Below are 25504 nucleotides of genomic sequence, written 5' to 3'. Positions count from 1 at the left end.
TGTTTCAAGACATTTAAAACATCATTTAAAATTTAAAACATAAAGCACTTTTTAGTCTGCATTGACAAAAGGATGAGCCATGCTTCTTCAAAATATAATTACAATATAACATTTTTCCTTCTCATTTAGGTAGGACAACACTTTCAGAAATGTATCATGTGTTTGTAGATTTGTTTTTATTAATAGCAAGAAAGCTTAGATGAGGTGGAAATATAAAAACTGTTCCAATATATTAGAATTCACCTACATAATAAGAATCTAAAATAATAGTAGAGAATATAACAATTTTATTTATGCAGATCAAAGTAATCATGTACAAATTATTACCAGCAGATTTTAGGAAATTACATAATAAGTTGAACATCCCATTCCAGATTTAGTCCCCCTTTACTGTTAGAATTAACTTCACTCTTCTGGGAAGGATTTCCACTAGATTTTGGAGTGTGGATGTGGAGATCTGTGATCATTCAACCACAAGAGCGTTAGTGTGATCAGGCAGTGATGTTGGATGAGGAGGAATGGGGTGCAGTCGGCGTTCCAGATCATCCCAAACGTGTTCAGTGGGGTTGAGGTCAGGGCTCTGAGCAGGACACTCGAGCTCTTCCACCTTAATCAACTTTCTCAAACCATGTCTTCATGGAGCTGGCTTTGTGCACGGAGCCATTGTCATGCTGGAACAGGTTTGGGGCCTGCTAGTTCCAGGGAAAGGAACCTGCAATCCTACGGCGTACAAAGACATTCTATACAATTCGTTTGCTTCCAACTTTGTGACTACAGTTTGAGGAAGGTGCACATATGGGTGTTATTGTCAGGTGTCTACAAACTTTTGGTCTTATAGCCTAGCATATATCTAAAGTTTCTAACCTATGTAGAGGGTTCTGCGACTTGTTTTTAGAGTGCTGTAAATAAATTACAACCCACCTTTATCAAAGTTATTATATTTATTATTGGGTTCTTGCAGTTATTAGTCTGTTTCATTAGTAATTAATCCAAACCTCACTGACTCAAAAACAACTAGGGTGATTATATATATACATATATATATATATATATATATATATATATATATATATATATATATATATATATACACACAAAACTTGGACCATAACATGTTCTGTTCATTTAATGTTTGTTTGGAAATAAAAAACTCTATAGTTTCAATAATTTCAATTAAATTTTATTTATATTGAGCTCTTACCAATGGACATTGTCAGAAAGCACAGAAATTTGGAAACAGACACAGATTTACATTTATTCCTAATGAGCGAGCCAGATATAACCATGGCAAAGAAGAAGAAGAAAAACCCTGAGATGACATGAGGAAGAAACCTTGAGAGAAACCAGACTCAAAACAAGACCTCATCTGGGTGACACCAGATAGTGCGATAATAAATCATTAGTCTTCTACAATACAGAGAGAACACAGAGTATTAGGTGTGCTGTAGTGGTTTAAGAGGATGTACAAACATCTCCTCTGACAGGACTAGCTACTGTATGACTGCATGACTAAAACAGAGAGCCAGAAGGCAACAATAAATAGCCAGGATATCATTGTACATGTTCGAATAATGAGCCTTTCTTTCTTCTAATATTTCAATATTTGGATTATGTTCATAAATTAAATGTGTATCAAGGGGGCCTGTGGAATTTATTTTAAGAAACATTTTTGAGAAAACCACTGCCACAGACAGCGAGTTCGGATGCAGCTATGACTATTACCCAGAGTTCCTGCTCCAGCGCTCACTTCCTGGAGACGAGCGTCGCCGTGCGCGCGCACCGGTTACCAAGCATGGCGGCGCTGTTGTGGATGTTTATATTAACGTGTTTTGGAAATACTATTTGCGTTAATAATGCAAGCTCGAACCAAGTCAACGTTACGCATGTCGTTTCAAAAGACACGTTTGTCTTTGATCAAGCTTTTAATTTGACCGGAAGACAAGAAAATGCTACTTCACTGCCTCGGTTATCGGCATCAACAGAGCAAAACGCTGAAGTTCCGGTGACGGATGGAGGAACCCGGACAGCAGCGTCCACCTTTACTGCGACTCCATTAAAAACAACGGAGACATCCAGGTTTACAGCAACAGATTTACAAACTACGGAAACACCCTTAGTTACAGCAGAAGACTCGAAAGCAAAAATATTAGCTACAACAAACCCTCAAATAAAGAGTAGGGGCACTTCCTCTCTGCCTTTACCCCTCTCAGGGACACTACCCCAGCCTGTCACTGAAGGTATAACGTTAAAGATGCTTGTGATGCTCTTACTTGTGAAAGTCACCTGGAAAACATTTAGAACATGATAAAAACATGGGTTTAAGCCATAACCTCAGCACAAGTGTACTATGTGGCTGTGAAAACCCGTCTGGAAAACTGACTTCCGGTTTGGAAAGCTTGTTTGTGTTTGGATGGACCACCTGTCAATCATTTCGTAGATACTCTACAGGCCACCATAGATCCTGTGGGGTTAGATGTGAACATAGGTGGTTATGGGGTTAGGCTAAAGGAGTGGGAACAAAACATCATTACAATGTCAAACCCGCCTGCATTACTGTTATAGACATGTTCTGCGTACCAATTCGCCTACTTATACTCTGCACTAAAAGTACCCTTTTTGTGAAGAAAACATACGCACTCAAAAGTATGTAGCAGAAGAATACGCAAATACACAGACATGTTGTTTCCTAGTTACGCACCGCACACTGTCACCGTAAACAAACTCCTCGCTGCAGTTCAGCTTTTCTTCATTCGTTATTCCTTATATCATTCATGCGATATAATCTGTCATTTGCAACGACTTTGGTTAGTGGTTAATGTTTAAGTTCAGGGGTGCACGGTGGCTTAGAGTTGGCACGTTCGCCTCACACTGCCAGGGTTGGGGGTTCGATTCTCCCATTACACTACAGATAAACAATGTTTCTTTTGCAGTATTATCATATCATCATAAACTGTTCAAATCAGTGGTATAAAGATTAAAAAAAACTGTAAATATTTGAGATGAAATGAAGTGAGATTGCACACAATCATTCTGATGATGGTTTGTGTTTAACTGTGTGTGTGTGTGTGTGTGTGTGTGTGTGTGTTTGCTCCAGTGTCTGCTGTTTGTCCGTGTAATGTACAGCGAGAGCGATGTGATGTAAACTGCTGCTGTGACCCAGACTGCACTCAGGAGCTGGCCCTCTTCACACAGTGCTCAGTGCAGAAAGTTGTGTAAGCTTCTCCACACACACACACACACACACACTTATTAGCAATGGATTATTAGACTAATATATACAGTAGAAAATTCTAAAGGGTTCACAAACTTTCAAGTACCACATTTCTGCATAAATATGACCTAAAACATCATCAGATTTTCACACAAGTCCTAAAAGTAGATAAAGAGAGCCCAATTAAACAAATGAGACAAAAATATTATACTCAGTCATTTATTTATCGAGGAAAATAATCCAATATCACATATCTGTGAGTGGCAAAAGTATGTGAACCTCTAGGATTAGCAGTTTATTTGAAGGTCAAATTAGAATCAGGTGATTTCAATCAATGTGATGACGATCTGGTGTGAGTGAGCGACCTGTTTTATTTAAAGAAGAAGAATCTATCAGAGTCTGATCTTCACAACACACATCTGTGGAAGTGTATCATGGCACGAACAAAAGAGATTTTTGAGGACTTCCGAAAAAGTTGTTGATGCTCATCAGGCTGGAAAAGGTTACAAAACCATCTCTAAAGAGTTTGGACTCCACCGATCCACACTCAGACAGATTGTGTACAAAAGGAGGAAATTCAAGACCATTGTTACCCTCCCCATTAGTGGAGACCAACAAAAGATCACTCCAAGAGCAAGACGTGTAATAGTCCACGAGGTCACAAAGGAACCCACGGTAACGTCTAAGTATCGAAAGGCCCCTCTCACATTGGCTAATGTTAATGTTCATGAGTCCACCATCAGGAGAACACTGAACAAGAGTTGTGTGCATGGCAGGGCTGCAAGGAGAAAGCCTCTAATATCCAAAAAGAACATTGCTGCATATCTGCAGTTTGATAAAGATCACACGGACAAGCCAGAAGGCTGTTGGAAAAATGTTTTGTGGATAGACGAGACCAAAATAGAATTTTTTAGTTTAAATGAAGCGTTATGTTTGGAGAAAGGAAAACACTGGATTCCAGCATAAGAACCTTATCCCATCTGTGAAACATGGTGGTGGTAGTGTCATGGTTTGGGCCTGTTTTTCTGCATCTAGGCCAGGACAACTTGCCATCATTGATGGAACAATGAATTTGAATTATACCAGGAAGGAAAGGAAAATGTCAGGACATCTGTCCATGATCTGAATCTCAAGAGAAAGTGGGTCATGCAGCAAGACAACGATCCTAATCACACAATTCATTCTACCAAAGAATGTTTAAAGAACAATAAAGTTAGTGTTTTAGAATGACCAACTTAAAGTCCTGACCTTAATCCAATAGAGATGTTGTGGAAGGACCTGAAGCAACCAGTTCATGTGAGGAAACCCACCAACAGCCCAGAGTCGAAGCTGTTCTGTACTGAGGAACGGGCTAAAATTCCTCCAAGGGGGTCACAAAGATCCTGAAAGCAAAGATTCACATACTTTTGCCACTCACAGATATGTAATATTGTGTCATTTTCCTCTAAATATAAATGACCAACTATAATATTTTGTCTTGTTTGTTTAACTGGGTTACCTTTATCTACTTTTAGGACTTGTGTGAAAATCTGATGAGGTTTTAGGTCATATTTCTGCAGAAATGTAGAATTCTAAAGGGTTCACAAACTTTCAAGCACCGCCGTGTTTTAAACTAACATGCTGAAACAAGTTCCTGCTGCAGGCTTTCCATGTGATGTTTATGGGTTGTATATCTTATCATGTGCTGCCTGTCACATCCATTATCTGACACATTTTTTGAGGGCGAGTTCATATGCGGTATTTAGTTTGTTTGAATGGTGGTGGTGGTCACCGTGGTGATCGAAGAGCGCAAGAGTTTTGCGAGTACGTTTCCAGTCACACCTTTACCCACACAACCTTTAGCACATTTTTGTTTCTCTTCAGTTTAAACCAGTTTAAACACATCAGTTTATAACCATTAAATACGATACATTTGTGTCATATTCCCCACTCCTACTTAGAAACCACGTGAACGACAACATTTACACCCACTGATCTGAGTTACACTAACTGATCTAACTGAAAATCCACAGAAATGATCCTGAATTAAATCGAATTAAGATCCACAACATCTAATACGAAGTCCTGACTACCTGTGAGCAGTGTTCCTACGTTGATTTCAGCTGATTACCGAGCTATATCTTTGATGTACCTTTTTTATAACTCTTCACGTACTTGTACATTTTGTCAGAGGGGACGCTAAGCTGTGCAGCCAGGATGCAGCCGTGTACACACTCGCTGGAACTCCAGGTGGTTTGTCCCGAGTGATGACGTCGGTCCAGAGAGAGATCAACCCTGATGTCTTCTGCATACAGTCTGCTAACTGTAAGTGCAACACCGCTTTACACATGCACACTTGTGCAAATTCTGGATTTGTAATGATGTCATGGACTCTACAAAATATTCTCACTGCAGCTTGTGTTAGGCTCCATAAGCAGTATTTGAAAATGTCTTCACATGCCGTTATCCAGTGCATCGTTTTAGCATCCGAAATCACCGCTCTCATCTTCTGTGAAACATATTATTATCATGACAGTCACGCCTATCTTTCCAGTTTGCTTTTTATAAATGTATTTATTTATTTTTTAAAGATGATCAGGGCATGTCCTTCATCGACCCGACGATTCCCACCGAGAACAATTTCGACAGTCTCTTTGATCGCTTTGTGGGATCCTTCTTCAGCGCCTCTAGTGGAGATGGGCGTGCACTACAGACTCCTGCACAGGGAGACTCTCCAGGATACGTGGTAAAGTTGTGCATGATCTCGCTGTTTCAGTCATGTGACCCTTTTCAATACCACTGATTCCCTCAGGTCTGAAACAAACTTAGTAGGAGGACTGGGTGTTCTGGAGGTTGATGCTGTGAGATCTAGTATGTTTTAACTAGCTAGCCATCATACTAAGAGTTATTAACGTCAAACAATTAGCAGGGAAGGATAAGGTTAACCGTGTGTTAGGCTATTTGTGTCCTTGTTACTGCTGTTCTGCTCTGCTGTTTTCTTTCCTCCACCGTGTGTGTGTGTTAAGCAGTAAATATACATTATATGACAAAGTTTGTGGACATCTGCATATCACAGCCATATGTGCTTTGAGAACATCCTGTGTAAAATAACCTCCACTCTTCTGGGAAGGCTTTCCACTAGATTTATTCTAATCACCAATAGTGGATAAACTCGCAGTGTACATAGATGTGATTATGGTTCTTCCTGTTTGCTGTGTTCGTCTTCAGTATGGAGATCTCATCCAGACGATGGACGATGCCCAACAGCGAGGTTTCTTCAGGCTTCCAGCATCTGCTGGTGCAGCGAACTGCTTAGACATGAACCCTGCAGGTAAAACCACACATCCTCATCAATCACGCAGATTTTGAATCCATAAAGTACAGATCGGGAAATTTTCCAAGTATCAAAATTGCCCAAATAAAATAAATATATAAATAAATAAATAATGTGTGTCATTATTACAAGATAACACTTTCTCTTTTCCAGAGAGATTATGATCATTGGGATAATTTCCTGATAATATCCATTCCTCCATCTGTCTCACTCACCCCTCGGTATTACTTACATACTCGGCACAGATTAAGAGAACTCCTTTTTATTAATTTTGACATCTTGCCTTTTTTTTGCTGTTTCTCTGCAGCCTTCCTGAAGGATCAGACGATCAGATGTGTGAGGAACTTTGCTTTGGAACAAGACTGCGCCAAGTTAGACGCGCTGAACCTTAAGGCGTACACCAGTTTCCGTGTTTTTTCAGTGAGTCCGGAGCCGTGCAGGTTCTTTTCAGTTCGGTGTCGCAGCTGACCTTGGAGCAGTCAATCCCATAATTCTGTGCATCATACGAGACATTTAAATAAGATAGATGGGTGGATATAAGTTTTAATATCGCTAGACTACTATGATGATATGAAGCTGCACATTCCTGTTATCTCTTAAATCGTTAACCCATTTTTTCTTTCTTTTTTCTTTGCAGGGGAAGGACAGCGGTGCTGATGTATGAATACAAATTTATTATATTATACTCCCGTTTTCTGTTTTAAACCCATAATCCCATACTTGTGAGATGTAGTAGCCCAGTGTTGTGACATAGTGGTGAGAAGATCTTAAGTAGTGCTAGCATTCAGGATGTTATGCTGGGGTACCATAACGACATTTCACAGGATGTGTGAGAAGTTGGATTAGCAGGACAGGAATAGCACCATGTCTCTGACGTCTGTGTCTGTGTGTGTGTGTGTGTCAGCTGGTGTCTGTAGCAGTGGAGACCATTACACTGCATTCTCTAGAGGGTACACAGACACTGGTGCAGACGGATGCTTCTGCTTCTGACTACACACCTGTGTTACATGGTCAGATCTGTAACCAGGTGGTGCTGCAGGTGAGCAAACCTCTATTTTATTGCCTAGAGCAGGAAAATTCTACACATGTATACAGAAAGAGACGATTTACTGCATGTGCCGAATAATATTTTTGCGTGTCTAAAGTGAACTCATTCCCTAATGGATGAATCTTAAATAAGTAAATAAGGACAAACCAAAATGACTTAATATTCAAAACAGCAATAATGGATTTTAATAATAATCAAATAATGATGGCAGAATTAATACATACCTCTTTTTTCTGTTTGTTTAAAAATGAAAAAAAGCATAATGTGTAGAAATATCTTATTAAAAGTATATTGTAATTACTTTCACTTATTGAATTATACTTTACTTAAATGCGTTAAATATTTATTATTATTTAAATATGATTGTTAAATAGATTGGATGATCTAAATATAATTACAAATATAAATAATGATAAAATACAAATGTAAGTAATGGTTAAAATCTAAAAATGATTTTATATAAATGCAATATAATCTATAAGGAAAAAAAATAATGTGTGTGTGTATGTGTATATATATATATAATATTTTTATTATATTATGGACAGATATAGATGGATTATATTAGAATATGTGCGTGTATACACACACACACATACACACACACACACACACACATATATATATATATATCAATAAATGTGTATTATAATGAATTGATCACTAAATTGAATTTACAGTAAGCATCACTGCCGGATGTATTCTCTCAAAGTAAAAAAGTATATATAATTAGATAATCTTACATGAATTCTATGAAATAATCTTAACATTAAACAGTCATAACATTAAAACCACTGACAGGTGAAGTGAATAACGTTGATTATCTCATTACAATGGCACCTGTCAGGGGGTGGGATATATTAGGCAGCAAGTAAGAGTCAGTTCTTGAAGTTGATGTGTTGGAAGCAGGAAAAATGGGCGAGTGTAAGGGTCTGAGCGACTCTTACAAGAGCCAAATTGTCATGGCTAGACGACTGGGTCAGAGCATCTCCAAAACGGCAGGTCTTGTAATAGAATTTGGATTGTGTTAGACTTGCAGTACATGTGATCTGTTTTCTGAAATCCGTTGCAGGTTAAATACACAGTGAGGTTTGGCGACGCCGGACAGATTGTGAGAGTGACGGCGTCTTTGGTTCTGGGTGCTGTCGACGAAAACACACTGCCGATCCAGCAAGAGTTCCAGATAACGTTTGTTCAGGTGCTTGTTGAATGGATTTCTGAACGTTTTCGTAGCTCAATTAATGTCTTAATATACTGTTAAGTATGTAGTACATCTGTATGATATTAAAATATGCATATCGTTAGTGCAACTCGGTATACAACATTTTACAGGAGTCCAGAAGCGATGCCACACTTCGCTCCAGTGGAAATCCTGGTTATGTGGTTGGGCTGCCCCTTGTGGCCGGATGGAGAACTGCAGAATATCCTTTCCGTCAATCTCTCAATCTCTCCTCTGATAATATTTAGATTTAAATGATACAGTTTTCACTTTGCTCTGAACACTTCTGGCTTTAACACACCTCATTCGGATTCTCACGAAAAATCACTTGCATTGTAAATATAATAAAGTATAAAGTCTAATAAAATCTGAAAAAAAGTCAAGTCTCTTTTATATGTAAATATTTCCAGTTCCAAAAATGTATTTATTTTCTAATTCCAATCTTTGCCATTTGTTACAGGCTCTAATATCCGATATATTTTTTTCCCCCTGATATCCGATCAGCCATTTTGCTGGTATCGGATCAGTTGCCTCACCGATTTATACATTTAAAGAATACTGCTTGTTTACAATGTACAATTGAAAAATATATATTAAAAAAAGCCTATTTATTTTCTGTTGCAATTTTCATGTTAATCATAACGTAAGCGTAATACGTTCATGAATTTAAAATCAGGTGTTAGAGCCAGAAAACACACTGTACAATGCAGGGGGAGCTGTAGTAAACACGATAAACAAATCCTGCAGTACAGTGTATATAATTTTATTGCTTATAGGCCAGGAACACAGCGCGATCTCCATGATGAGCCTGGTGTATTTCTAAAATCTTTTTTTGCATACTTTTATGTTTTATAAACACTTTCCGAATTTCATGGTCACTTCATCTTTCATCAGAAACATAAATGGAACTGTATACGTTCACGGTAGGATAACGGTACATCCACATGTTACCGTTTTATTACAAACCACGATATCAGCTTCCAAAGAGGATGACATTAAAGTAACCATTTAGTGGACTGCTCTTAGGCTTCAGTAATTAATTCATCAAATCATGTTTCTAATAATGATCATAATCCTGTAGCAGACTGGAAATATTGGCTGTTTGATGTTTATGTCGGTATAACATATTGTTTAATGCTGTAACTATTTCAGCTCAGGGATAGCCTCTAGTTTATTGATCAGTTCTTGGTTCCTTAACGCTTAATTTTTTTAGGGGAATTATCCAAAGCTCAGATCCAGACGGGTCTCTCACTGTATTAAAGAGTTCTCCGGAGCAGGACTGTCTGTCCGGCCCGACCCAGCGCTCACCTGTACTGTTCGGGACAGATGTGGTGTCAGGATGCACCTTTAGGTACAAGATTTAAACACTCAAGCAGTCAAGTTCATGTTGCGTTACGTATATTTATTTGCAAATAATATACATTAATTTCTAATCATAAATACATTTGTTGGTAAATTCTAGGCTTGCGGACAGTGCGAACTGTTCGTTACTCTCTGAAGTCATCTTGGGGAGACTGAAAGGCCAGACTTTTCCGGACTACGTGGCATCTTTTGGAAATTCTCTTCCTCAAAACCCCATGGACTGGGTTCCTATCGAGAATCAAACCACTCCAACGGTAAATACCGACATGCTATGCTAACTCACACTAACTCCTATTCAACAGGGTTTCAGCTTTATGGTATCCTTATATACGGGCCTATTTGGATATGTTTTTCGATAGAGACTTCAACACACTTCTGTAAGTTCCTGTGGGTAAGACCATCTGCTAAACGCTGTAAATGTGAATGCTTATTACAGATAGTCGACAGTCTAAATAGGAATATTTCGTCACATTAAGTTTTTTTTTTCCTTTCTGCTGTGCTTGTAATTGAGATGGACCAAGGACAGGAACGGTCACGTTCCGACAGTTATACGCTTCAGTGAATTCATGAGATATGAAACAGCCTTCACAGGTTCTCTTGCATCACTGTGGTGTCTGTGCTACACAACAGTGGCTTCTTAAGTAAGAGAAACCTTTTGTAAAGGCGAGTTTCCCAAGAGTCAGTGAGAAGCAATCAGGCTTGTGTTGCTCCATAAATACTGTTTTGAATCCGTCTCACTTTACAGCGTTGTCAGCAGGTGAATTTTTTTTGATCCGTTGTTGACTTCTTCTGCTGTGTCACTGTGACTGGACTTGAAGCCTACAATCCATTCGATCCTTTGGGCTCAAGTTCACCGTTAAACTGGTTTTACTTCTTTCTGCTTTGAGAACTGAGGTGTTGATTACTTAAACATTTTTTTTTTGTTAGGACTTGTTCCATTGTACCTGCACTGTACAGATTTGATCAGTGTTTAACAACTTAAAAGAGATTTTGTTTAGTGGGAGCGGGGGAAATACGATCAACACAATAATGTCTTTCTTTTTTAACTTGACTTTTTTTGCTTTTGTCCATCCAGTGATTAGTGATATAATCAAGTGACCTGTTTTACTTGCATCATGTTATATCCTTTATCATGTTAAGGAAGAAAATATCATGTTATAGAAGAAAACCGTGTCGATATCCTTTTCAGGTTGTCTTTAAACGTCTTTCCAGGGCACGCAGGGATGCAGCATTCCAGTATCCTATCATCTTGAAGTAAGATGGACCAAGTATGGTACCTTGGTGAACCCCCAAGCTCAGATAGTGAATGTGATGGAAACAATCCAGACCAACACCAGCACCTTGGTAATTCTAAGCAGATTTTTGGTTCTTTAATGTCTCACAGAAGAAAGTCAAAGCGACCGCTATTATCCTGAAGACTATGAACTTGTGTCATGCCTTCGATAAGCTTGTTAAGATCACATGACCATCATCGGGGACTGGAGGTCTGCACTGGTGCGTAAAGATGATGGAATACCATTTTAAGTTGATGATAGTGGTGCATTTATCATGTTCACACCCAGCCCCCTTAACTTAACTCTTTATCTTCTCTGTCCTGAATGTGGATGATGGTGTCCTCAAAAATGTCCCTATTTAGGGGTTCCTGAGTGGTGCAGCAGAAAAGTGTTTGCCGTCACGAGTTCGAATCCAAGAGGTTCCCAAAGAGCATTACTCTCTAACCTCTTCCTCAGAATGATACTAGCCAATTGCGGTCGTCTGTGAGCTCGTGTATGCAGAAGAGGGCAGTTAGCGCTTTCTGCTGCCGTGTGATCAAGCATGAGCAGCTGGTCGAAAAGATACTAACACTCACCCTTCGTCTTTGGTAGCTGTAGTTTGTACGTGCCCTTTGGCCATCCTGAAGGACCAAAGACCCTTTTGGACACAGAAAACAAACAAATATACGATGCCGCCTGTTCCAAACAGGAATTTGAGTACTATTGTTTGGCAGTTTGTTGTGAATATGATGCACTATATGGCCAAAAGTCTGTGGACACCTGACCATCTCAACCATATATGCTTTTTGAACATCCCATTCCAGATTTAGTTATAATAACCGCTGCTCTTCTCAGTAATTTCCTTGTAGTTAAGGATTTTAACCTTGGGCAATAGTGTTAAATGACAGATTTTTTTTATAAGTATCACAAACCCTTTGAACTACATTAGCATATTTTTTTATGATGAATATCGTTTGTTTTTCCAGCCATCTCCCTCGACTGTCGGTGGTGTCATCTCCGTCATCAGCTCCGTGAGCTTCATTGACGTGTCGCTGTCAGCCAGCCCAGGATTCAGAGCTCCTCCCACCATCAATGCCAAACTGCCCTCCGACTTCTTCTTCCCGTTCGTATGAACAGGGAAATGATTAAGCGTTCCACATGGAGGTAATTTCCTGTCTAATGTAATTGCACAGGAATACATTCACACCATTTGAGTTCCAAAATTTGAACTGCAAATTTGGCAGATTTTTTCATAAATCTTTAAATTGTAATGTAGGTTTTGGATTCGAATTTTACTGGTTAATTGAGGATAATTATTCACACATTTACACAACAAAACTGACATGCTGAGGTTTGATATTTGGATCTGCAACTTGTAGAACAGTTCAATTTGGACTCACTTGGCCCCACCTCCAAAAACATGGCACTAGTGGAATATTTCGGTTGCAGAAGCAACCGGTGATTCGGAAAAGTACCGTGAAGGTTGTACCTGAATAATTTGGTATCCATCCATCTTCTACCGCTTACTCCTTTTCAGGGTCATGGGGAACCTGGAGCCTATCCCAGGGAGCATCGGGCACAAGGCGGGGTACACCCTGGACAGGGTGCCAATCCGTCGCAGGGCACACACTCTCACACACCCATTCATACACTACAGACACTTTAGACACTTTAGACAATCAGCCTACCATGCATGTCTTTGGACTAGGGGAGGAAACCCCCGCAGCACGGGGAGAACATGCAAACTCCGCACACACAGAGCCGCGGCAGGACTTGAACCCCGGACCCTGGAGGTGTGAGGCGAACGTGCTAACCACTAAGCCACCGTGCGCCTCATAATTTGGTATGTTTCATTCCAAAATGAATGTTGTTAAGATGACAAAATACAAGTGCTATTTTGTGACTGTAGCATGAGAATTGCACTAAGTAAACATGGACTACAATCACAGATTTCTGATTATGGCTTTGCAATTTGTAAAATTACAATCTAACCGTTACATTTGCATACAATTAAATATGTAAATGTAAATTATTATATAGGGCCTCTATCAAACCATTTATATACCACCTAGAAGATTGAGGCCCTGTAGGCCTTTTTTAAATTTTTTATTTATTTTTTTTATAATCATTATTCTGTGGTGTCCTCATCCCCCCACCCCACACACACGCAATAATGGTGCTACTGTAAATACTAAATTATTCCGTATGAACTGTATATATTGCACTCATTAACATTTTGTAATAATTTATTGTGTATGCATACTGTTTTCAATTAAAAAATGTTTTTAAATACTTGATTCCTTTACAAAATATTAGGTAACGGATATTATCCTGCAGCAGGCTAAACAGAGGCTTAACAATTTAATTCTTAGAAACACACTAGTTTGGGGACACGCGACTGAAATGTTTCAAAACCTTTTGATCTGAAGGTGTGTGATTAAATGTTTGAAATCGGTGTCGTAGACAAAAATATAATCGTGCCGACATATTAATTTCTTTCATTAGAACACTAACATTTTATTAAAAATTTTTTTTTTTTTTTTTTTTTAAAACGGACGACTCGGAGCGAAATATTCCGAAATCTCAGGGAGATTCCTCAAGAAATCGGGTGAGAAAATGCCAAGAATACATTTCTGGAAATTCTAAGGTGTCTACTTTGAAGACGCTAAAATACTAAATTATTTTGATTTATTTTGGATATTTTATCACAGCATAATTCCCATAGTTCCATTTGCGTTACTCCAGAGTTTTGATGACTTTATTATTATTCTTCTAAAATGTGTCTAAACTTTTGTACATACAACTGAATATGTAAATTATTATATAGGGTCTCTATCAAACCATTTATATATTTATATACCATATATAAAATCGATGCCCTATAGGCCTCAAAAATCATTATTCTACAGTCTCCTCATTTCCCCCTACAATAATGGTGTTACTGTAAATAGTAGATTATTCAGTATGAACTGTATATATTACACTCAGATTCACATTTTGTAATAGTTTATTCTGTATGCATACTGTTTTCAATTAAAATAAAAATAAAAAATACTTGATTCATTTACAAAATATTAGGTAAAGTATCATGCAGCAGGCTAAACACAGGCTTAACAATTTAATTCTGAGAAATATATTATAAACTTTATGTTGATTCCCTTTTTAAATATCCTCAATGTTACATGTTCTGACATAATGTGATATTCATGACTCGCTTCAAATATCATCAGGACTACCCATGTGACATCTGGGAGAAGGCTGCATAGATAGGCATGATTTTGTACTCATGATTCCTGTAATAAAGTCAGAATACATAGTACAGCTGTCTTCTAATAGTCAATATCGTGGACAAATTAGAAGGAAAGTCCATTGAGAAGACCATCCCATGAATCTGTTCACTGGATACGACTGACTGTGAAGGTTTGGGGGATTGGGGGGGGATGTTGGCCAGAACAGTCACAGATTCTGCGCTCGACTTGACTCAGAAGTAGGAAGTTGGAACTCAGAATTACGTCGTTTTCAAACTCTGTGTGTTAGAGCTAGAAACTGAGCTGAAAAACATGGATACCTTCATGTTTCTGTAAGTGAAAATCCAGCCAGCTAACTGTGATGACTGACGTATATTTCCCTCCTCAACTGTACACAGTGAACTGAACAGTCAATGTTATAGATTTAACACACTAAAGCAAATACTAGTATATACAGTATGACTCAAGGGGCTACTTCGTTTAATAGGGATGCTGTGAGCGGACTTGTTGATTTGAGGTCACATGCTGAACTTGGGATTGAGGAGACTGTCCTGGCTTTCCGAGTTCTTGGAATTTTTCCTAGTCAGACATCAGAAATTCCGACTGACAGGTTTTTAGTTAAGTCTGTAATTTTGCAATGTTATTGCGAAACCTTGAGCAACAGTTATAATATTAATGATTAATTATCAGCACATTCCTACTCTGAACACTCCTTCATGGCCTTGTTATTATTGGTATAGCTTAAATTTTGAACTCTTTGATTCTGGCTTGTAGCGCTGGCGTTAAATACGAACGTAGAACTCTGACCTATAGATTGTTAGTTTAGTATATTTTCCCTTAATTGGCTCTCATTTATAATGAGTATTTTGTACAGCTGGTAACAGTGAGTTACGGTCCTCAGTACTGGATGGAGTGCTTTGCTAAGACTGCTCTCAGCTTGCTGACCTCTTGCTCCTGTAAACGAAATCATAAAATACACATTAGTGTGTCTTCTATAAGTAACTCAAAGACATTTGTTACCATTTCGAGTCCCAGGCAAACATGTACACTGCTTTGTGTTTAGGGTAAAACAAGTTGCAGTCACTCACTTTCCAATGTGTACATGTACTTGGCTACAGTTTCTCTCCTTTTCGATGTAAAGTGGGTGAGGCTATCCTTAGACAAAGCTTGCACATGCTACACTGTTACGAATCACAAGCCTAGCAGGTAAAAGCTAACCTAGCAAACATAGCCTACTGTGCTCTCACTATACAGGATAAATGAAAAGGGGGGAAAAAAAAGGAATTATATACAACATTGATACTAAATTTTAAATTTCTTAACGCACACAGAATTACCTATTTATATTATAAATTTATATCCACAAACCAAAAGTAAATTTTTTTCCTTAAAGTAATTAAGTTACAAACATTCAATATGAACGTCATTAATGGTGCACAAAACATCTAGGTGATAATCCAAATGCTTCCATGTATGCTGCAACATATCCATATCACTGCTTTCAAGATCAGCCGGGATTCGTGCATGAAGATTTCAAGAAAACTTGGTATCAGAGTGTTTCTCTGTCAAATGGGACAGTCAATCCCAGTATTTCTACACCTCCAGGCTGACTTTGTGTATTGGATAAAATTCGTAAAGAGAATTTTTCGGACACGTTGTATAACTGGGTGTCTTGGTACATGTGTTGAGCAGTAAGCCTGAGAACCAACTTCAGCTGGGGACAAAAATGTGATATTTCAACAATTTCCAATGTTTTCCCACCTAATCTTTACCGCTTGGCACCTTTCCCTGAGATAAGAATGTAAACCCTGTTTGTTCAACACTAATAATGGAAGCCTATGGGGACGGTTCATGATCAAAAATATTAAACCTTTATTTGTACATATTAACTCTAAATCTCTAAATCAAATTGGTCCTTTCTGTGACTGGGACTACTTTTTTCAGTGGGAATACTTTGTGGTTGTGTGTTAATAGTGGATAAAACAGACCCTCAGGAAGAGCCTAAGTAACCAGAACTACTGTATACTCTATAGATACAGAGATAGAAAGTTAAAGAACATGCAAAATTCATAAAAACAGTTTTGGTTAGACCGTCTCTCATATACTCTTTTAATAAAGACAGACAACGGTTGTAGTTTTTATTTCACGAGATATGTCACATGGAGCATGGTATTTATTGACAAAATTTAACAACTGCCCTCAAATTTCCAGTATACAGCCCCCTTTGAAACTATTGGAACAGCAAGGCCAGTTCATTTGTCTTTGTTGTAGACTGAAGACATTTGGGTTTGAGAGCAAAAAGATGAATATGAGAAAAGAAATTTCAGCTTTTATTCCCTGGCATTTATATTGTATGTTAGACGTGTTAAACGATATAGAACATAGCACATTTTGTATCAGAGCCCAATTTGTAGGTGAGGAAAAATATTGGAACGTGTGACTGACAGGAGTTTCTTGTTACCCAGGTGTGTTCTGTTAGGTTGACCGTTTAAATAATAAATAGCTCTGGACATCTACTCTTGGTTTTAGCCTTCAGTTTCACCTGTGAAGACTGCATTTGCTGTTAAAAAGGATAAACCAACATGAAGATCAGAGAGCTGTCTATGGGAGAAAAGCAATCCGTTTTGAAGCTCAGACAAGAAGGAAAATCATACACAAACATCGGGCATAGCCAATACAATGATTTGGAATGTCCTGAAAAACAAACGAAACCATTGGTGTACTGAGCAATAGATACTGAACGGTGTCTCATTCGGTGAGACTCAACAATGGATTTTATCAGGGAGGATAAAGTGTAAGGTTTTAAATTGGTCACGTCAATCACCAGACCTTAACTCAACTGAGCAGCATTTCACCCCCTGAAACAAGCAACAGCTGAAAGAGTCTGTGGTAAAAGCATCACAAAAGAGGAAACCAACAATCTGATGATGTCAGCGATTCACAGGCTTGATGCAGTTATTGCAAGGAAGGGATATGCAACCAAATATTAAGTGTTATTTACTTTACTTTGACTTATTTGTTCCTATACTTTTGCTCACCTAAAAATTGGGGGGTCTGATAAAAACGGTTTTATGTTGTTTAACACATCTAGACGTAAATATCATGAAATAAAAGCTGAAACACTCGTCTCATTTCCATCTTTTGATTTCAAACCCAAATGTATTCGATGTGTAGCACAAACAAATACGCTGGCCTTTCCATTCCAATAGTTTTCAGAAGGACTAACATTTATTCTGGGGTGTTTTTTTTGTTGTTGTTTTTTTGCAGTATAAGCAAATATGTAGACGTGGTGGAAAGCAGACTGAAAAATTCTAACAAACAATAAAAGTTGCTATCATACGGACATTTTTAGTCATTTACGCATCGATATTTTCCCTTGCTCCTAAACATGCACGTACAATGCGATAACTTGAAACTGTACAACTATGAAAGTGATGTGGTCATCAGTCTGCTCAGCAGGTCAAACACTCACCATTGCAGTTTTATGCTCTTTCAGCTCGCCGATTTGTTGGTGGAGACGATCATTTTCCTCTTTCAGCTTTTGCACTCTGTGATTAGCTTGACTCTTCACTGACAACAGAATACCTACGGGAGAGAAAACACAGACAATTTTACAAAAGGAATCAATTTGGGGTGTTGCTAAAAAGAAGTGTATATGTGTTGATTAAGTTTGCCAAAGACAGAGGTGCGTCTCAGATTTCTACCGTGAACATTCGTGCGTGTTTTTTCTGGCGTGATCTCCACAGCAGCGCAATGTCCAGTGTCACTGTTTCACAATTTGTTGCGAATACATTATTTCACTATATCAATTTTGGGCAATGTAAATACACTAAACTACGCCCTGCCATTTTACAATACTAAAATTAGAGCACACACTATAAGGGCCACTATAAGCCACGCCCCCAAATCTAGTGGAAAGCTTTCAGAGAAGACTGGAGGTTATTATAACAGCCAAGGGGGAAAAAAATCTGCAATGGGATGCCCAACATTCACATACAAGTGCTAGGGTCAGGTGTCCACAAACTTTTGGCCATTTAGTGTATTATCTCCCTGGACACAATATGAGATCATTCCGGTCAGGTTTTTAGATCACTGGGTGTCATTTGTGATTCGCTTGTGCTTGTTTGTGTCACAAACCAGAAAAAAGTAATCTGTTTAAGAAGCAACATCCTGTCGGGGTGTGTGTGTGTGTGTGTGTGTGTGTGTGTGTTTCACAAGGTAAACAGTGCAAAGCTAAACTAACAAAGTGAAACACTTCTTTTTTTCTGAACACTTCCTGTAACCATGTGAGCCATACCATTAATGATCCTGGCCACTCTCCACAGCCTGAGCAGGATGAGCAGGCCCATGCCATCAAAGGCGTTTTCTTTCGAGATGTACACGATATCCAGGATGAAGGACACGATCACGACGATCGCATCAAACACTTCAAACTTGTGATGGAAAAACTCGAGCCGAAACGCGTATAGCTTAAAGGCCAGCTCCACCATGAAGAAGGTGAGCAGCGCCAAGCTGAGGTAGTGAAACACCTGCAGAAGGACAAAGGGAGCAACTACTGGTGAGGATTTTCCGTTCTGGTTATGAAATGAGACTATTTTGCTTTGGATCTTGCTCGAGCTCACCTGTGGAGCGATGTGGTGCTCGTCCACTTCGATTATAGACAGGTCTAAGAGCAGCTCGCACAGCACAAATAAGGCATCCATGATCACCAAGCACACAACAGCTATCTAGAGCACACAACAATATTGTCATAATCAAGAACCCAGACAGAGTACGTCAGGTTTATCTGTACTACTATAGGTTTAGAGTAAAACTTCATTTCATATCACACTAAAGGGTTCATTTATAGGACGAAGGTTACTACTTTCATTTTAGAAGAAGACATTATGGGTCACACATACATCACAGCACAGTGAAATTCTTTTCTTCACATATCCCAGTTTGCTAGCAGGTTGGGGGTCAAATAAAGAAAATCTAGCATCGTCAGCACAAATGTGACAGAAAGAGACGTTGGCGGTACTGTTGGTTTATTTTACAAAGCAAAAACTGAGAAGGAGGTGGCATGTAACAGAGTTTGTGCTGCAGCTTCTGCGAACAAAGAACCCAGAAATGATGTTTAGACCAATCACAGATAGGAGGAGGTCTTATAACAAAAAAAATATATACACATCTTTTGTGTCTCAACATCTTTTTCGTTTTAAGTATACTGCCAACCTAAATTCCAGCTTCACCATGGGAGGTGAGGCTGTCCAAGACAGCTGCTTCCATAATGTTAAAGTATTCAGCTACGTTGTGAACTGGTCGAGGTCTGATACAAATATTTATGGAAAGGATTTTGATTGAGAGACCCCCATGAACTGAATTCAATTGAAATGATATACAGTGCCCCCCACTAATATTGGATTTGTGTTCATTCAACCACAATTAAAAGATCAATGGGAATATACTTCAAATATATTTTTCTTATATGAACTCATAGTGGTGCCAATAATTGTGGCATGCATATTTAACAAAGATTTTGTTTGATAAACCCTTGTTGTGTTTGCGATTGTTTGATCTCCATGAGAGCAGAGTATTTTTGTGAATTTTTTTTTTTTTTAAACAAAAGATCAAAAGTTTAAACGATAAAGACAATTTTTCACAGCCTTCTTTGCTCATATTTACCAAGGGTGCCAATATTAGTGGAGGGCAGTGTAGATAATGCAGCAATGCACCAATCCCTCTTTTTTCCGTTTTATCTGTAAACATTATGACACTATTACTGAGAATTACTGAGCAATACCCACATCCTCACAGTACTTGAGCCAACATCCTGCAACATCCATTCTGTTCATATGAACGATCCGTTTTAGTCGACATCAAATACATTTCCGGCATAAAGTACATCCGTGGACCAGGATGAGAAATGCAATCCAGTGTTTCAAGCCAATATTGGATTCATATATCTCAATTAAATATCATTATGGTTAATATATATTTATATTGTGCATGGTCTAGCTTGTTGGAATGTGTGGTTATATAAGACATGCAGAACGTTTTCGTTGCAGTTTCAGTACCTGAAATCTCTCTGAGCCGAAGAGATTTTTCAGACCGTCTCTGAACGTCAGCTGTGTGGCCGGTGGTTTTGCAGCCTCCAAGTCTTCGCTGACTTTGTGTAGGTCTTCCTCGTGCCATCTCGAGGCAGCTTGGTGGTCGTCGCCCACCACCGTGAAAAATCTCAAAAAACGGACCATGGTCAATCGCCTCCTAACAGCTCTGTATGAGGAAAGAGATATCATTTTCAGTCCATTTTAACCTTTGATCAACGTGACCCAAAATATCACGTCTGGATCTCAAACAGAATGTACAGCTATTACTACAACAATTATATAATGCACAAAGCCTACATTAATTATTTAAAGGTTATTAATAACGATTAAACTAAAGCCTGAATTAAAGACGGTTTCTTTCAACAAACCATGAGCCTAAAGAACAGCGTGTACTTGCCGGATTTAAACTCTTCAGTCTATTTGCTTGTGTACTATTATGAGAAAAAATGAGAAGTTAAAGCTAATCTTGCATTCTGCTGTCCCCACATTCATGTCCCAACAAAATTACAAAATCATGTTTAGAGGTACAACATAAACAATGCAACACAGGCCGTGCTCGAAATGGACACTTTTTAAATGTAGATGAAGTGCATTACTGTATTTCTGCATCCGAGGGCCTAAATGACTGTGTGTGTTAGTGTATCACTCACCAGGCACTTTAATAGGAACACCAGCACCTCTGCACATTCATGCAATTATCCAAAACATCACCTGGTCTTTTTTGCTCATTTTCATCTGTCTGGTTTCTGTGATCCAGGTTCTGAAATACTCAGAACAGCATATCTGGCACCAACAACCATGCCACATGTCAAAGATCCCATTTTATTTTTCTCCATTATGATGTTTGATGTGAACATTACCTGAAGCTACTGACCTTTAGCATCATGGTTTTATGCACCGCGCTGCAGCCAGACGACTGGATAATTGCATGAATGTGCTGGTGTGCATGTATTCCTAATAAAGCGGACAGTAATTGTGTGTGTGTGTGTGTGTGTGTGTACCCAACATATGGTTTGGGACGGTCTACACAGATACTGCATCACAAAGAAAAACTGCTAGAAAATATAACTTTTTGCTCCAACATAGCGTCTTCAGTAAGTAACTTACTATCCTGTATGATGTTTTATAAAAGAACATTAACCACACAACTGTCTATCTTCTTTTATTTCTTCTTCCCTTTGGAATGTTTTCTTAATGTTATTACACGAAATGCAATTGGCCGAGTTTCATAGTTCATTTAAAAATAATGGAAGCATCTCAATCATTAATGCAGTGGTTTTTAAAATGGATTCGGAGGATCCTCAGACATTTGTTGGAGCACATCCTGGGCCAGTGATGTATTAATTAATTAATTAATTAATTAATTAATTAACAAACAATCATTGAAATTTCAATCGATCATTATCAAAATCATTATATTTATGACTGTGTTCTTACGGCTTTTAGCCTCTGTGATGTCACTTTAATTGAATGGATTGAATCCGAACCTCATTAACTCAAAAACAAGATACTGTTAACAACCAAAAACAGAACATCTTGAAGTGTTTTACTCCTTTATATTTCCTATTTGTTTATATGGAAACTATCTTCTTTAATGTCCAGGATTTCCTCATTTCCACGCAATACCTCACCGTAGATGGTGTTTCAGTTCAATAACAGGTTCTTATCTATCGGTAGGTTGTCCATCAAACAAGAGAGTACGGACGTCGTATAAACAAATATAGCAGGATTTGTTCTTTTCAAACCAAGTGATGCCATTTAGACAGAGATGATCGTGACCTGAAGCTGTGATAGATACTCATGTGGTGATTAGTATGTGATGCTGAACTGGTAGACATGTGTCCCTTACTTGTTGGCAATATTCACCTTGTAAGTCCATTACAAGACTTAAAGAAGGAAACGTCAAACAACATACATGTCATGGAATTTGTATGCGTTTTAAATGTCGTGCTCATTACAATGCAAAAGACACAAAGTAACTGGTCTGTGCCATCTTTTAAGAAAACAAATCAAATCAGACACCACTTTGTCATAAGACATGATTTCATTTACACGCATCCCTCACATGGTTCCTCTTTGTTTATATGGAAATTACCTTTATGAATGTCCAGGATTTCTTAATTTCTTCACGATGAAAACAGCAAATTTGAGATACCCATAAAGCAAATAAGGTTTTTAAATGTACACTTACCATTTCCTTTGCATTTTTTTCCCCCAGTTTTCCTGTACGTTTAATTAGGTTATTCTCGTCAGTGCACTGGTTGTAATGATGGTCTTGAATAATAACCATACCAATGCAAACCTCTTTCAGACATTGTGTTGAGCAAAGTAATTATTATTTATGTGTGTTTGCCATGGATTTGATTAACTTTTAGTCGCTCTACTGGTGCTGAGGTTTTTGACACTTGAACTTCCAATGGCTAGCATTCAAACAAGACAAGTAAAAAGGTTTTAATACTGTTTAAGGACCAGTTTTCACTTGAGGTGTCTTTAAAGTGAGGGCATGACATTAATGTCTCCAACTAAAATATGTACATATATTTCAGGACGTGTTGCATACCAGGGAATAATCACTTTGGATCTAAAATAAACAAAATTTTCAAAATATGACTTTCCAAATAAAAGTGAACCTAGGGAGAGGATAAGCTGAGCCGTGTGGTTAATTGTGCTATTGATTATGTTATGTTATGTTAAGTAAAATCGAACATTTTCACCTCATATGCTACATCAAAGCAAGACAAATTCAATACCAAATGACTTCTTAAAGGTTTTATTTGAAGATAAAGTTTTCAACTTTAAAAGCCAATATTTGATTAGCCTATATGGTCATCTTTTTATTTATCCTTAATAGATCCAGAAATGCACAATTTGGTACTTCAGGGACATCGGTCATTTCATCGTGCCAACCCAAAAGCTAGTTCACGACATTTTATGGCACTTAGACCATCAAACATTGCAGCTAGATTTTCTATATGGCCTGCAAGCTCGGTCCCAATTTCTTCATTAAAGACTTGATTGGCATGTCCTGTATCGTTTTAGTCATCCTGTTGAACTTCATGTCCCTTGCCAGCCGATGTATGGACCTCCTATTCTGTACCTCTCCCACAGCTCTGTCCAACGCTGCAAGAGGAGTTGAACTCCTGCCTGTTTATAAAAGTGTGGCATGATGGTTTTTGGTCCAACGTTCAAAACGTCACGTCATTCCGGTGATGAAATGTGAGAACACGATGTAGAATTACAGTTAAATAATAGCCTACTTTAATAATAATAATAATCATAAGAAGGGGTGAGTTGAGCCACTGGCCTCAGATTGGCTCAGATTACCCCACTCCTGCCATTTTAACAAAACTTGTATCATCCAGCAGTTTAGAGCTAACGTCATGCTAACAGTAAAGCCTCATATAAAGCCTCATACTTGTCTATAGTTGTTCAGACACAAGAATCATGACTCCTTGAACATAAAAAAAAATCACTTTGAACAGCAAAACAAAAAAAAGTTTTCTGAGCATAAATGTGCTTACCATTTATTCCATTCTCTCCATCACAGAGTGAGTAAAATGGATAACTCTTCAACAAAACAAAAAAAAAGTGTGGTCACATGAACAATTTTCTTTATGGCTGCCTAGAAACCATAGGCTGAGTAGGGTTTTCCCACAGGCTCAAATCACCCCGCTCTCCCCTAACTATAATTATGCATTGAACGGTTGGTTTTTTTTTTCGTTTACCTTTATGAACTTTTACCTGGATTAAACTCATTTCCATATAAAATTCTCTCAAAGTATACACACACGGTTATTCTTTAGGGTGGGAAAAAAAAGCTTCATGTTTTTTCCCCTCAGGCATTAAAGCGTTTTTGTTTTCTTTCACATGATCTTGTTTCTCAATGTGGTCTTGTTTTCTTTATGACAGTGAAAGAACTGTTTTTTTTTTGTTTTGTTTTTTTTTTAAATAAATGAATAATTGTGATCTTATATTTCAGTACTGATGGCCCTGACTTGATTTTATTTATTTATTTTGCTACTGTCTTATGTGTTTTGTTGTTGTTGGTTTTCGACGTCCATTGCTCAAGCAGACCCGGTAACCCTGTTCATTCATATGAAGACCAATACATTTCTCGAGACATAAAAGAATTTCCTATGAATTTTTAAAATCAGGTTTGACAACCAAGCTCCAGGTTTAGCCGAAGTATGGGCTGCGACAGATTTTTCCAGCTGCCCCACTGTTTATTAAAGAAATCCGTTGGAAAACGTTAATGTGACGGTTATTTAAAAAAATAAATAAATAAAAATAATTTAAAAATAAAAAAAACGACCTCGCGCACAAGAATTCTGTAAAAGACTCGCCTCAGGCTAAGATGCTAAGTAAATACGAGTTTAAGTTCTTTTAAAGTTGTACTTTACAAGCCACAAATCCAAGTCTGGTTGTTAACCGAGCCGTCATAATATCTCCTGTGGTTAGCTCGTGATTTCCTTCCACACTCCCTCACACGGTCAATACAGTCAGAATCTACACAACAACAATGTCCCATATTACAGTCTGTAAAATGGTTCATCTGGTGCTTTGGGACATCCTAAAACGTTCTACTCGTGCAAACTAAAAGAAGTCTCGGTGTTACCTTTCCGCCGGATGTTCGGTTGGTTGATTTACCCCCCAGGTTCCAAGTGAAAGTCTTTAAAAAGTTACAGATGTTGATAGTCTTCAGATGACAGTCTGCATTTGTTTGGATAAAACTTTGACCCTCCTTAAAAACTCCGCCTCTGC

The 25504-nt window shown here is 38.2% G+C and overlaps 2 protein-coding genes across 2 annotated transcripts; one reads left to right on the top strand and one right to left on the bottom strand.

Moving 5' to 3' along the window:
* The first annotated feature begins 1567 nt into the window (after positions 1-1567).
* tctn1 (tectonic family member 1) lies at positions 1568-14869 on the top strand. Its single transcript, XM_053644580.1, has 15 exons — positions 1568-2237; positions 3095-3212; positions 5382-5515; positions 5782-5936; positions 6419-6521; positions 6832-6944; positions 7162-7182; positions 7429-7563; positions 8645-8770; positions 8905-8993; positions 10005-10142; positions 10254-10407; positions 11366-11497; positions 12393-12570; positions 12944-14869. Exons 1-14 carry the CDS (start codon positions 1712-1714, stop codon positions 12537-12539), a joined length of 2091 nt encoding a protein of 696 aa, XP_053500555.1. The 5' UTR covers positions 1568-1711; the 3' UTR covers positions 12540-12570; positions 12944-14869.
* On the bottom strand, positions 14396-25504 carry hvcn1 (hydrogen voltage-gated channel 1). Its single transcript, XM_053644597.1, has 6 exons — positions 25359-25504; positions 20711-20909; positions 19277-19381; positions 18952-19183; positions 18127-18239; positions 14396-15608 (listed from the first exon to the last, which is right to left on the bottom strand). Exons 2-6 carry the CDS (start codon positions 20885-20887, stop codon positions 15552-15554), a joined length of 684 nt encoding a protein of 227 aa, XP_053500572.1. The 5' UTR covers positions 20888-20909; positions 25359-25504; the 3' UTR covers positions 14396-15551.

This window comes from Ictalurus furcatus, chromosome 16, assembly GCF_023375685.1.
Source record: "Ictalurus furcatus strain D&B chromosome 16, Billie_1.0, whole genome shotgun sequence".
NCBI lineage: Eukaryota > Metazoa > Chordata > Actinopteri > Siluriformes > Ictaluridae > Ictalurus > Ictalurus furcatus.
The sequence above is the reverse complement of the archived record's forward strand: the minus strand, read 5'-3'. Positions and strand labels throughout refer to the sequence as shown.